At 40.2% G+C, this 14,060-nt stretch overlaps 1 protein-coding gene across 1 annotated transcript in view; it reads left to right on the top strand.

Moving 5' to 3' along the window:
• The window catches only part of fancc (FA complementation group C), a 36,840-nt gene that overhangs the window by 14,672 nt on the left and 8,108 nt on the right, over positions 1–14,060 (top strand). Inside the window, exons 6-13 of the mRNA XM_028578742.1 lie at positions 2,843–2,950; positions 3,056–3,120; positions 3,762–3,926; positions 4,053–4,209; positions 10,024–10,079; positions 10,254–10,353; positions 11,730–11,805; positions 13,320–13,428. Of these exons, the coding sequence (XP_028434543.1) occupies positions 2,843–2,950; positions 3,056–3,120; positions 3,762–3,926; positions 4,053–4,209; positions 10,024–10,079; positions 10,254–10,353; positions 11,730–11,805; positions 13,320–13,428 (836 nt within the window). The remainder of the gene's footprint in view (positions 1–2,842; positions 2,951–3,055; positions 3,121–3,761; positions 3,927–4,052; positions 4,210–10,023; positions 10,080–10,253; positions 10,354–11,729; positions 11,806–13,319; positions 13,429–14,060) is intronic.

The raw sequence follows: 14,060 nt of genomic DNA, 5'->3' as shown, positions 1-14,060 counted from the left end.
TAGCTTTGACGTGTATCTTTACTGACTCCAACAGGGTGAACCACAGGTAGGCCCCGAAGCTACTGTGGCAGCTTTATGGTTTGACAACATATTTTGGACTCTTTGCTCACATTGGCTGCTGTTTAATTAAGAGATGAAAGCAATAATGTTTCACCTTTATCTGTCTATTTTGTCTTTGGTAGCATCCCTCCTTCAGTAAGTCTGACTTACTGAAATTATTATTTATTTGTCTTGGGAGTCTTGACGTCACTGTGAGTAGACGCTGCACAGATACTGGGCTGGTGAATAAGCTGTTGTTGTATTTTTGAACTTTGGACAGAGGCTAGCCGTTTCCCCTTATTTTCCCCCTTTTTAAGCTAAGCTACTCGTCTGTTCTATACTTAACACACCGACATGAGAGTGATATTTAAGCTTTCATCTAATTTCACCTAACATCTATCAACTTTTGTTGGGGGGTGGGGTCATTTTCGGCCTTTATTTTGACTGGACAGCTGAAGACATAAAAGGGAAGAGAGGGAGGAATGACATGCAGCAAAGGGCCGCAGGTCGGAGTCGAACCCGGGCCCGCTGCGTCGATATATATCGTATATATACGTAAACCTCTATATATGGGCGCCTGCTCTACCAGCTGAGCTATCTGGACTCCACATTTCATCTAACTCTTGACAGGTAAATTGAATAAGCCTATTTTCCAAAATGTCAAACTGTTCCTTAAATCTCACAGTTTTACTTTTATGATTTAAAGTGATTGAACTTGTGTGATATCGTTTGGACTCTTTGCTTTTATTTTTAAGCATAATTTATGACCCAAATACAAAAAGGATAGCCTCCCCACCCATCCAAAACACAGGATTGGAAACAGACATTACTCCCAAATTATTGTGACATACTTGAACTAACACTTGTCAAAAACTAAATCAAAATGTTGGATCTTCTCTGATTTAAGATTTGTTGACATAAGTGTTGTTTGTAAAAACTGAAGTAAAACTTATATTTTTTATCTTGATTAAGTGAGAAACACACAAACTTGCTTTTCTATGTACAGTATAAGTCAACATCCTTAATTATGTTAAGATACCTCAAGTTCATGTGGTCAGAAGATTAGAGATTGGGCTTTTAATTTTGGAGGAAAAAGCACTGTTTGATATAACACTTTTATTTAATGCACTCTTTGTCAGTGCACCAGGTTTGAGCACAATTGCTTATAACTTCATTGTTTTTGCATATTCATCCTGACTTTTCTGTACTCTTTCCCCTCATTTTAACTTTAATCTTTTTGTCTCTGCTGTTTTGACCATCTGAGGCTACACTTGAGTTTTTCATTGGTTTTGGGAGAGTTCAATCATGGTTTAGTAATTGTTAACAGGCACCCATCAAAACCAACCCAAGTCTTTGCCTTGTACATTTTTCTAAATCCTCTGTTTTAATTTAAGATTTATGGAGGAATAATTTCTATGGCAGCAGCATGTTTAAGCCCCCAAAGCTAGCTTGGTTGCTGTTATTCTGTGAGAGCAAGATGCATTTTGACCTAAAGTATTTGCCATCCATCTATCCGATGGTCCTTCAACCCATTCCTCTGGTGACCACACCCTTTTTTCTCTGCTCTAAATGCAGCCATCGTTGTGTTCCAGTCAGTCTCTGCCATTCCTTCTAACCAGTCTTCCTTCCCTCTCTTATCCCCCAGCCCCACTTTGCCTCCTTACAAATGTTTGGATAAGTGTGATTGGTTTTGTATGTACTCATTGTGAAGAATTTGAGGGCGTTCAGATGGTAGTGATCGGGGCTGTTTTGTGAGAGGGTAAGCATCTTAGCGTTCTGTAGAGCCTGGCCAAAGAAACCACACAGCTCCACCAACAGCGCTGCAGTGCTTCTCTGCCTGGGATTTTGTTTTTCATCCATCACTTTTAGGTTGTTTTTTTTGCCCTCTTTTTTTTAACATATTGTGCCTCTCTCGAACTCTTTTTCTCCTCATCTTGTGTTGATATCCTTTTATCTGCAGTCTGAAAGGGATTTGTACTTCTTTAGTCTACTCTTAGTGGTGTGGTTGTTTCTGTTTTCGGTTCATTGGAGTTGTAAAAACCAATGCGTGCTGAAGATGTGAGGCCTTGGATGTTTCTGTTGGACCATACAATCAACTTGTTGTGGTCAAATAGAGAGAACTGTTTCTAAAGTCTAAATCAATCCCTAATTCAAAGTAGCAGTTCTAGTGGCTTTCATCACACTTCTGATTGAATCCTTGCCAAGCATTCAAAGTTTATTAATCATGAGACAGCTAAATGCTGTGTGGCATCTTTGTTGTTATTTAAGAATGTTGACATTGAACGTGAAATATGTCTGCCTCATCCCTTTTTTGCTCTTGAATGATTTTTGATTATTATATTTGTTGAGAGAAAACATCCCTCAGGTTTGAGAGCCACTCTTGTAACATTATGACTACAGTATGAATCTTGTGTTCTCTCCCTTTGGTCCTTCATTATAACTCGCCTTTTTTCACAAATGAGAATCAGCTGAGTTTATTAGTCTAGTTTTATCAGTGTATGATGAGGCCCCTTCTGAAAAATGCTTGTAAAACACCAAGGCCCTCTGTAACAAAGAATGTTCATTTCTAAAGCTGCTCATATGCTGTCCATACATTCTCACTTACTGGAATGCCTTCTCTCCACTCATGTGTTTCAAATGATGTTACGCCAACAGAGTCATCCTATATTCCAGTAACTAATTAGCTTTGATGTTATGGATCTTGGGGTTTGGGCAGATTGCATTAAAGTCTTGTCCACTGTTATAGATATACACATAAAGTGACAATAATCTGCTGCACATTATGTTGCCTGCCCTTCCACAGAAAGTGCTGTGTCAGCTTGCTACAGAAGAAGATGATGCTGCAGCGCAGGCATTAATGAAGCAAATGTGTGTACCACCTAAAGAGTATCATCTCAAAGTTCTGAGAAAGGTATTAGCACTTTATTTCTGTTTGCCTAATTATTGCCTGCATAGATACATACTGTATGTAATTATGTTGACGTATATGCAAGTTTTCCTCTTTCCTGCATTTCAGATGGTGGAACTGCTGCAGAAAAACATTGGGAAGAGCTGCCGTTCTTTGGGTGACATAAATCAGAGGTACAGTAAAGATAAAATTAGGGCTGCAAACATAGACTTATTGGTAAGTTATTTTAACAGTCTTTGGCTGCAACTACCTGTTTAATTCATAATTAAACCACCTGCTGATTGTTTTTTTTAATCGATTAATTGTTTGGTTTATGAAATGTCAAGAAATAGTGTGTGTGTGTGTGTGTGTGTGTGTGTGGGAGGCGGGGGGGATCATCATAGTTTCCCTGAGTCTAGGACGATGTCTTCATATGTCTTGTTTGGCCAAACTACAGACCAAACCCCAAAGTTATTCCATTTACAGTGCTATACAGCAGAGAGAAAAAAGCAAATCCTCACATTTAAAAAGCTGGACACTGAGAGTTTTGGACTTTTAGGTTTAAAACATTACCCGTATTATATAAAACAGTGGCTGATTAAGAAACTAGCTACCACAATAGACATAGTTAACATTATAAACATTTTAGTTGGCATGCAGAGTGGTACGTAATGTTGTCAGCATACATACACACACGAATAGTATATTTTGCTGGAAAGGATCAAAGCACACAAATCTTTACGACCCCAGGAGATTAATTCTTATAGAATTCTTATCTTTGTAGGCCATAAGAAGTTCCAGATCATACAGATTTTGTCTATATGACTCTGTGCAGGTGTTCATGTGACAACATTCTGGCCACATCAGAGGCTTGTGTTCCCCTGGTCACTTATCCCGAGGCTGCTCCTCTCATTGGTGCACTGCTGCAGCAGCCAATGACTTGTGTCAGAGCAGCACTTAGTGAAGACTTCCTGGATTCTCTGAGCTCTGCCTATTCCAGGTAGGGGAACACACACACACACACACACACACACACACACACGCACACGCACACGCACTCGCGCACTCACGCACTCACTCGAATATGTCAGATGTGGTGATAACGTCAGTGCTGTTCTTTTTTCAGCCAATGCTTGTCTTTGGAGGAGCAGGCAGTAGTCTCTCTGTGGTATCACAACCTGTCCAGTCTGGAAAAAGCAGTGCTCAGTCTGCTGGAGTGTGTTCTCACCAAAACCGGTTCAATACCACAGAAGCTAAAGCAGCAACTGGCACAGTCACTGCTGGTAGGTTAATTTTTTTGTTTTGAGGAATCACAACTTTACAAATTTACTTCTGTGATGATCTGATTTGCTAATAATGTGTTCTGTCCATGTTTAAACAACAGCTGAACACTGAATTGATACGTCATTCGTTTAGGGCTGCAATTAACAGTTATTTTCATTATCAATTAATCTACTGATTTTCTTGATTAATTGTATGAAATTAAAATTTTTAAATAATCACAATTCCTCAGAGCCCGAGGTGACATCTTCAGATTGCTTGTTTTGTCCAACCAGCAGTCCAAAAACCCAAAGATATTTAGTTTACAATGAGATAAATAGAAAACGAGTAAATCTCTCTAGTTGCAGATTCATTTTCTGTCGATTGACTAATCAATTAATCGACTCATCACTTCACTTTTAGTTTATTGGTGAAATGTTTTGTTTTAAACCAGCTTATAACAAGTGATGTCTAGGCTAATGCACAGTGGAACCCTTCATTTAAATCTCATTTATTTGACCTCATTTACCTCCATCAAACAACTACTTGTACATCTTAATCTATATGAAAAATATCTATTATCCACTTGTGATACTGTTGAGTAACTAATGATGGTCTCGTTTTATCTTAACAGTTAAGAGTTGGAGAGAAATGTGTACTGTGGTATTTTTGGCTATTTCTGCTGCGTGAATTGGCAGCATTGACATTGTTGATAAATTGGTGACATACTGCTGTTGTTAAATGTTGGTTTGTTATGTACGTAGTTTGACTTGTCTGCCCTGAGTTATAAAGTATCGCATCAGAAATCGCTGCACACTCCATAATATGTTTTGAGCTCCACTTTGAACTTCTTTGTAAACTGTGAAACCAAACCGTTTGAAAATAAGGCCTGCTCATTTATTATGAGTTGTAATTTTTTCATATGCAAAGTTCTTGGAATCATTCCATCACTTTTTTTGGTGGATCTTTATTGACTGTTTTTGCCTGGCTGACTTGCACCATTTGGCTTTGCTTTGCATGCATCTCACATCATTTGGCTAGCTCTAAACTGCATCTCACATCATTTGGCTTGTGCTGCATAACCTTTACTGTGCTGGGTAAGTACTGAACTCTCTGTCACTTGAGTCTTTGGCCGCTCCTCACTTCATATAACTTAAGATCATGCCCAGTTCAAAAGTCAGAAGTGACTTTTGATTTATATGTTGTTATGACTAGCTGTTGAAGATGATGTCCTCATTACTACAATGCAATCAGAAAATACCAGCAGTGTTTTGTGTTCTTTTCACAAGGCCTGCTTTTTAGGCAACAGTAATTTAGAACATGCGTGCATGTGCACGTGTTTGTGTAAGAGAGAGACCGAGAGGCAATCGTTTACTTCTCTGTCCTGTCTTGTATCTACAGTATTTGTTTACCCTCTCATCCATCTCTGATTGACCTCTGTTTTTATCACCTTGCTAGTTCACACGCACATGTCTGGATGTAAACCCTCACACACACATGCCTGCAGCCGCCATTCTTTGTTTATGATATTGCATCTGGTATAGCGTGTCTGTTGTTAACAGGGTGGATGGCATATGTCTAGGTTTCTCTTGGCCTTTAGGTTGTTTGGATGTGCGTTTCACATGTGTGTCTGTGTACACGCTAGTGTCCGTTAAAACAAGAGTGAGTGTGAGCTGACTGGCTTGGATCTCCTCTCGCCTCCCTTTCACTCACTTGTTTAAACTGCAATCAAAAATGGGAAACATGAAATTAGGCTCACATTCCTCATTTTGGCTTGTCCCACTGCTCTGTGATCCAGTGAGAGACACAGGCCCAATAACAATAAACACTCACTTCCTGGGCCTTACTGCCAAAAACAGGATGTTTGTTGTGTGCTGTAATTGACCCTCCTTGAAGTGTTAGTGGTAAGGTATAGAGGAGGATGCTCAAAAAAAAACATCTGTTTTCACTAGGGGGAACCATGACAGTTTGTACACATGTATGCTGGCATGCAACCCACATATTAGGGGTGGGGGAAAAAATCGATACAGCATAGTATCGCGATATTTTTCGTGGCAATACTGTATTGATACACAGATGCCAAGTATCGATCTTTTATGACATATGTGTTGGTCAGTCTGTCAGCTTGACAATCACATTTTGCAGCAATAAAATTTAAGTGAGATGACCAAACAGAGAAATTTATCTTTTTAGATAAAACAGATGTTGACAAAATTGTCCTGAAATTGGGGAAAATCTTAAGTTGGAAAAAAGGTAATACATTGCAATATATCGCAGAATATTGCAATATGTTTAAAATCGCAATAATATCGTATCGGGATGATATTGTATCGTGAGGCCTCTGGTGATTCCCTCCCCTACCACTTATGCAGAATCACACCGACACACACAAACCGTATGCCAATGTAAAGCGGATACTCACAAAAACAGTTACATGTACCGCACATTTTGTTTGGTTAATGCTGCTTTCTGGCCTGAGAGGACAAAATAGAAACGGACATGTCAAAACTCAGCATGAAAGGACTTAATTTGTACATTGGAACTTTGTAATGTCACCATATAAACACTAGGTGGGGCTGTTGGTTCTTGTTGACCTCACTAACACTTTAATTGGTCTAGTACTCTGGCACTTTCAATTTTTCAGTTACCTGTGTGCCTGGAATAGAGTAAAAATCTCTCTTAAATCTCTTAAAAGTCCCTTTATAGAACCAGTTTGTGCGATATTGGTACATATTTGGACTTAAAGTAATTGTAATATACGTTTTTCTACATTTTTAACTACTGACACAGATGGCTGTGAGTAAGTCAAATATCAATCAATATATCAACAACCTATCTCTCCTGTTAAAGAAAGGAAGCTATGTGAGATTGCTGTTCTACAGTTCATCATTTAACACCATAGTTTTCATCCAGGCTTGTCACACAGCTCAGGGACCTGGGATTTAACACATCACTGTGCATGTGGATCCTTGACTTCCTGACAGGCAGACCCCAGGGGGTGAGTGTGGGCAGACACCCATCTTCCACCTTCATCCTTAACACCGGAGCACCCCAGGGCTGTGTTTTAAGCCTCCTGCTGTACTCCCTGTACACACATGACTGTGTAACCATTTTTGACTCCAACACCATCATCAAGTTTGCTGATGTGGGTGGGCCTGATCACAGACAACAATGAAAAGGCCTACCTGAAATAAGTAGAGGACCTGGTCTGCTGGTGTCATTACAACAACCTACTCATGAATGTCAACAAGACTAAAGAGATGATTGGGAAGGAACTGTGCCCCGTTGATATCAACAGGTCCTCGGTGTAGCACAGAACAGGGCCGCAAGGCCCTTCAGAAAGTAGTTAGTTCGGCACACAATAGGCGTAGCCCTAGTCTGCCTGAAGGATGTTTACACCAGGCGCTGCAAGAAAAGACTAGGAGAATCATTAAATATCAAAACCACCCAGTTAACAGCCTTTTCTTCCTGTTGAGGTTGGGTAGAAGGAACCGGATACACCAGGCCAACACTGAGAGGCTCAGGAGGAGCTTCTACCCTCAGGTAGTGATGGTCAAATGAAGCTTTGTGAACCACTGTCTTTATTTTCTGAGCTTAGCGCTCTCTGTTCAACAAAGGGTTGAAAACACACTGAATTGCCATTCCTTGAACCTTTTTCTTTGAACAGAGCGTCATCTAGTGACCTAAGAAAATAAAGACAGTGGTTCGCAAAACTTCATTTGACCATCACTACCCTCAGGACACTAGGACCCTAAATAAGGACACTGCCTAAGACTGTGCCCCCCACGCACACAAGTTGAAGGATCTGATGGGATTACATTTCACTATAATTGTTCCTCATACAACTGACCCTTCACTAAGCCACGCCCGAAAACCGCCACAGGCCAATTGTGGCTTAGCAACCATAACTAGGCGCAGGAGGGCAAAGGGTGGTTTAATTTCTTCCCTTCCCAAAACCCAAGAGGAGAAATGCCGGGCGTGTATCAAGCCGTGTGGGAGGCCCCATTCACAACTAAATGTTGACAAGATTAACAAAAACACCTAGCTAGCTATGTTTGCTCCAAGGCTAGAATATGCTAATGTTAGCTAGCTAGCTAACTCAGCACAGCATTGCTTGGAAATAATGACGGTTCTTTGTTCATAATGCATATATTTGAATGTAAAATAAAGGACTATTCCGGCGCAAAACAAACCTAGTGGATAATAACAAATGTGTACCCACTTGATCGCTCTCTGGGACATGTTTTCATGCTAATCGAATGTGTTCGTAGCTTGAAACAAGCTAGTGCGGACATATGATTAGCTTACAACGCTAGTATTCGGGGCACAGGGAAAGTAAAAACAAATCGCTATTTATACCACTAAAAAGGCTCAAAATATCACCACACTTCAACGGTTATTTTCAAATTTCACTTAACCTGCTGTGCATGAACATAGCTGTTCCTCAATTTGTGTGTTTCTCATTTGAATGGTCAGCGTATGAGGCGGCTCACATTATGGCATGACCTATAGGCTTTAGCTAAAATTTTGATGACATTATTCGCAAATGGGTTGCATATTATGTCATGGATATATCCCTTGAATGCATACTGCATACCTTTTTGTCTTGCTCTCTCAGATATTTCACCTGTTCGCCAAAAAATACTAATTATCTCCTTGGGACTGACACCGGTGCATACATACTGTAATAGGCGTGCCAGGCACGAAAGCTTGTCAGGTGTAGGAACAGTAACTGAGGAGGGCGGGGCTTAGCGAAGGGTCAATTTCATGTGACAAATACAATTGATTGTTTGATAAATAGAAAGCTTGCTCATAACTGATTTTGGTGCTTCTTTTATCTCTCTACCTTCTGTATTACACTGTAGGATTAAATCCTGTAAAGTAGACTACATATGCTCCTCCTATAGTGAAGTGTATGTCCCTATATAAGAGTGTTGAGGGGTGAGAGGGAGAATAATTAGGGACTAGAAGATATGTAAACATGTAGAGAGAGGCAGACATGAACAGTACAGCTGTTAAATGTTTGCGCTGGGGCGTTTTAGAATGTATTAAATTTAAAACACATGATGAGGGTGCATTAGGCCGTGTGTGTGTGTGTGTGTGTGTGTGTGTGTGTGTGTGTGTGTGTGTGTGTGTGTGTGTGTGTGTGTGTGTGTGTGTGTGTGTGTGTGTGTGTGTGTGTGTGTGTGTGTGTGTGTGTGTGTGTGTGTGTGTGTGTGTGTGAAGAACTAACAGAGTGGTAAACTGAGTGGTTAATGGGGAGAGTGTGAGAACAGGAAGGAACTCTGGCTTAATGGAGGCTTGCAGACGATGCAACAGTGACACCCAGTGGTCTGTTCTTGAATTTAGTTATAATGTAATGGATAGGTTTCATCATGTGCTTGTTTCTATACTTTTATACTTATTGTAAGCTTAGCATTTTAATATCTATGAAGCAGCATGGTTTTACAGAGTTTATGAATTGCCCAATCCAATCCATTTTATTTACATACCTTACAAAGGTTTACAAAGTGCTGAACAAGAAATAAAACATTAATAAACACATATAAACACATAGAACACATAAAACAACATAAGACCACACAGGTCTCAAGCTGGGTTAAAAGCCAGGGAATACAAGTGAGTTTTAAGACGGGATTTAAAAGATTCCAGGGTCGGGGCCAATTTGACCTGTGGAGGTAGCTCCTTCCACAGTTTAGGCGCTGCAGATTAAAAAGCGCGGTCGCCCCTGGTTTTTAACCTGGTTTTGGCAACCAGCCGAGTGACCGTGTGGGGGTGTAAGCTTGTAGTCTGTGATGTAGCAAGGTGCCAACCATTTGTGTTTTTGTTTGTTTCAGCCTAAAGCCTGTGCACAACACTGCACCATATTCTTGGTCGTAAACGACATCTTCAGGTGAGAGCTGGTGTGTCGTTTTGAGAGGGAGTCGTTGCTCATGTGTGTGAGTTTTATGTTTCAGTTGATGTAACATGTTTTGGCCTGCTGAAGTGTGTAGCTCTGTATCTTTGTTGGCAAATTCTGTGGATGTGTTGCAACAAAGTACACCATAGTTGTTTTTGTTCCCAAAAGGTCCATCCTTAAGCAAGCTGAAGGGAACGAGTCTGTTAAGTATATTATCCAAACCTTTACCAACTGTTTCCTCCAGGAAGTGGCACTGCTGCAGCATCAGGTAGGCCTCTACTTCTCAACAAAAGATTCAAATGTCTTCAATATTTGTTTTGTTTTTTAGGGATGCAATGCAAATTTTTTATTAATCTTCCTCTTTTTTTCAGATTATTTGATTAATCTTTTGGTTCATAACATCTCATAAAATTGTGAATAATGACCCGTCAAAAACATTTGAAAAGCTGGAAAACATTAATATTTATATTGAAAAATAACAAACCATAGATTATCAGAATTGTCGGCGATACATTTAATGTAGATTGACTAATCAATTAATCAACTGATCTTTACAGCTCTAGTTTTTTGGGTGTTATGAGTTCAGGGTACTTAAAAAAAATCTAAAATATTTAAGTTGACTGTGGTTACAAACAGACAACGGTTTTCATCAAGATGCTGCAGTTTTAATGATACTGCTGATAACTTTGGCGATCAAGGAATTCAAACATATTCCTCTTTAGTACTCAGTGCCACATGAGGAGAAGAAGAAGACGAAGAAGAAATAGAAATAATAATGCCTTTCTTTATCCCGCGAGGGGAAAATCACAATTAAGACGAGAACTTCACCTACTGTAGCACAGTTTACAACCGGTGTCTAATTATTCTTATCCACCATCTTTGCTGGAAATTAAGGGATGGTTACTTTTGTACCGCACGCTTAGATGCACACACAGGGCAATGAACAATTACCTCCCCTCTGCAGGCAAAATCACTTCACACTTGATGAATCCTGCACATCATTATCACTCGATCTCCGGTCGGAAGCTCGCTGCTAACACTACACACCACGGTTCACTCCTCTGCCTCGTAGACGATAATTCCAAATCGCATTATTTTGCGGGTATTAAGTTTGTGCAAATAAAACACCTGAAATGTGTGGAAACCACTTTGAGCTGTTATACTGATGTGTCACGATGTACTTTTCAACGTTTGCTTAAACTCTCAGCCCCTATAGATTATCTCAACTATACATGAGTCTGTTGTTGGACAGTATAGGACGCCTTCATCAACACATCCTGTGTGACTGTAGGGAATTATCTGGATCTTGCATGATAAAATATTTGTGTTGTGTAGGTGTGATGCATTGCCTGCTACACAGTTTTTTTAATCTAGCTTTACTTATTTTCACCTCTATTAGTCAGTAGATGGCAGTGCTACAGTGTATTTACAGTTGACTCAGTTCCGATGGCTGTAGTCACACTGCACTAAACGCTACCTATTACACGCTACATTACACATTAGCACCTACTGTATCACTGTTACACAGACTCCCATTCGAAGTGTCATTTTTCAGGCTTTCAGAGCACAGTGATGAATGAGTTCAAGGTAAATATAGTTCACATTTATGAAGCTCAGGAAAATTTGTGCATTGTGTGGTTTCAGACAAGTGTATCCTTGAAGGCCTTTTTCCCACAGTCACCTCAGAGTCTGCTGGTTCCTCTCTTGACCCGGCCGTCAGGTCAGTGTATATGCACTCATCCATGTATGTGTGTGTCTGGAGATTTCCCTTTGACGCAATGCACAAAAGCTTGTATTGTGAGGAAAGGGATATTCATGTATTCTTTAACTGTGTGTCAACAGAGTTTTGCTGCTGCAGAGTGAATGGGCTATTGTGGTTCTTGCAAATCAATTATAGTTAGTTAACAACTTTGTTGAGTCTTGTAAGACAAATATAAAATTTGACATACTGTGGAACATGAGTTATGCTTGGTGTTGTTACTTATATGAAATCTATACAGAAGTTTAATTAGTTGCCTGTTTTGTACAAGCTATATTTATTGTGAATAACTGAAACCATTGATCGTCTTACACAAACTTACACTAATGCAGAATCTATATGATCTACACAGCATATGTATGACCAGTGTTTATGTGGGGAATCTTTACTGTTGAACAGATGCACAGTAGGTGAGTGCAGGGGCACAGTGAGGCAGTGGTTATCAGTGTGTGCCCAGACTGGCCTGTAGGCAGGAATGATTTACATGAATGGAGCCATTTAGGGACACACTGGAACCCAGCCAGTGTGTGTGTGTGTGTGTGTGTGTGTGTGAAGAGCAATTTTTCACCCGTGACTGAATGGGATTTGAGGTTTTTATCATGATTTGTGCTTCCTCTGAAAAAGTTGTAAATCAAGACTTGGATGCATGGCATTGTTAAACATAGCCTGGGGGAAGACCTGAATCAAGGTATCAATCATTTTAAATATTTCAATAGTTTGTTTGTCAACCTGAAGTGTCAGTTAGGTTGGGCTTTAGTACATTTGGTGTGTGGTAGGGAAGTTATTTTTGACAGAACAATGTGCCATGTGACAAACACCACTCTGCCCCTTTAAGCACTAAAACATAATAGCTGGAAAACAGGAAAAAGTAATTGCAAGTATTAACACTAGTTGATCCAGTTCTGCTTGGAAAATACTTGTGTCAGATATTTGGAAAGTTGTGGCTTGTGTTACCCTCTGCACAACAGTAACTTCACTTTCTGAGTGTGTCTTTTATTTGGAAGTATTCTGCATCGTAACCATAGACTGTATAAAACATCGTAACATAAGACTAGTTAGACATTTCGGGAAATATGCTTCTTGGCTTTCTAGTTAGATGAAATGATTGATACCACTCTCATATCTGTACAGCAAATGTGAAGCTACCACCAGCAGCTGCTTAGCTTAGCTTAACATAAAGACTGAAAAAAGGAGGAAACAGCTAGCCTGGTTCTCTCCAAAGGTAACACAATCTGCCTACCAGCACTTTTATAGCTCACTCAGTAGCATGTTATATCTCATAAGCTAACATTCTCCTGGCTGTAGCTTCATATTTGCCATACTGAGAGTGTTATCAATCTTCTTATCTAACTCATTATTTCCCATAGTGTTGAACTATTCCTTTAACATTGACTAAATCACTGGCTTTGAATTGCGTGAATGCTAATTGATTGTAAAAAGTCATAATGTCTGTATATCTGAATCTGTTGTTGCAGAGATGCCTCAGGAAGTTTGGAGACATCATCTGAACTGGCTCAGTGGCTCATTACAGAGACTGACAGAGGAGGAAGAGGATGGAGACGGAGACAGCAGCAGTAGCACCAGGTTAGTGAGTGAGAAAGGCTCGCAGAGGGAATGTGTTAATATGTGTCTGCTTCCACCACCCTACTGAATGCCTGTGTGGTGTTCTTTTTTCCATTAGCTGCAGTTGAGGGGGTGGTTAGTCAGATATTTCCCCCTTGCATTACTGCAGCGAGGTCCTGGTGCACTGCGTGGCTCCTCCAAGCACTTATTAGAGGCCGTTAGTTTTGGAGAGAGAGAGCTGTTGAGAAAACAAGTGTTAGAAAGACCAATAAGAGTGAGAAAAGGAATGCAGAAGAAGAACAAGAGAAAGTGGACAGAGGAAAACGTACCACATTAGCATGTAATGGAGAAAAGGAAAGAGTGAGTAGCCTTGGTTGTACGGAATTAGAGAGAAAGAGGATTGGGGATGCAGATAAAAAGCAGTTGATGTCCTAGAGATGGAGACGGCTGACTTGATACCCTCCAGCTGCGGTTTTTAACAGGACCACTGCTCTTTCTGGAGCTCCTTGCAAAATTCCAAAAACATTGTTCTGAGCCAGCAGTGGGAAAGTAGTATGTTGTGTTGCTCCTAGCAAGGATGCAGCTGCCAGGGCTCTGCAGAGGGTTGCTGCTGTTCATATTTGGGAGCCAAGGGGAAAGAGGGGAGATGAGGA

Source organism: Perca flavescens, chromosome 5 (assembly GCF_004354835.1).
Source record: "Perca flavescens isolate YP-PL-M2 chromosome 5, PFLA_1.0, whole genome shotgun sequence".
NCBI lineage: Eukaryota > Metazoa > Chordata > Actinopteri > Perciformes > Percidae > Perca > Perca flavescens.
This window is presented reverse-complemented; position numbering and strand designations above follow the sequence as displayed.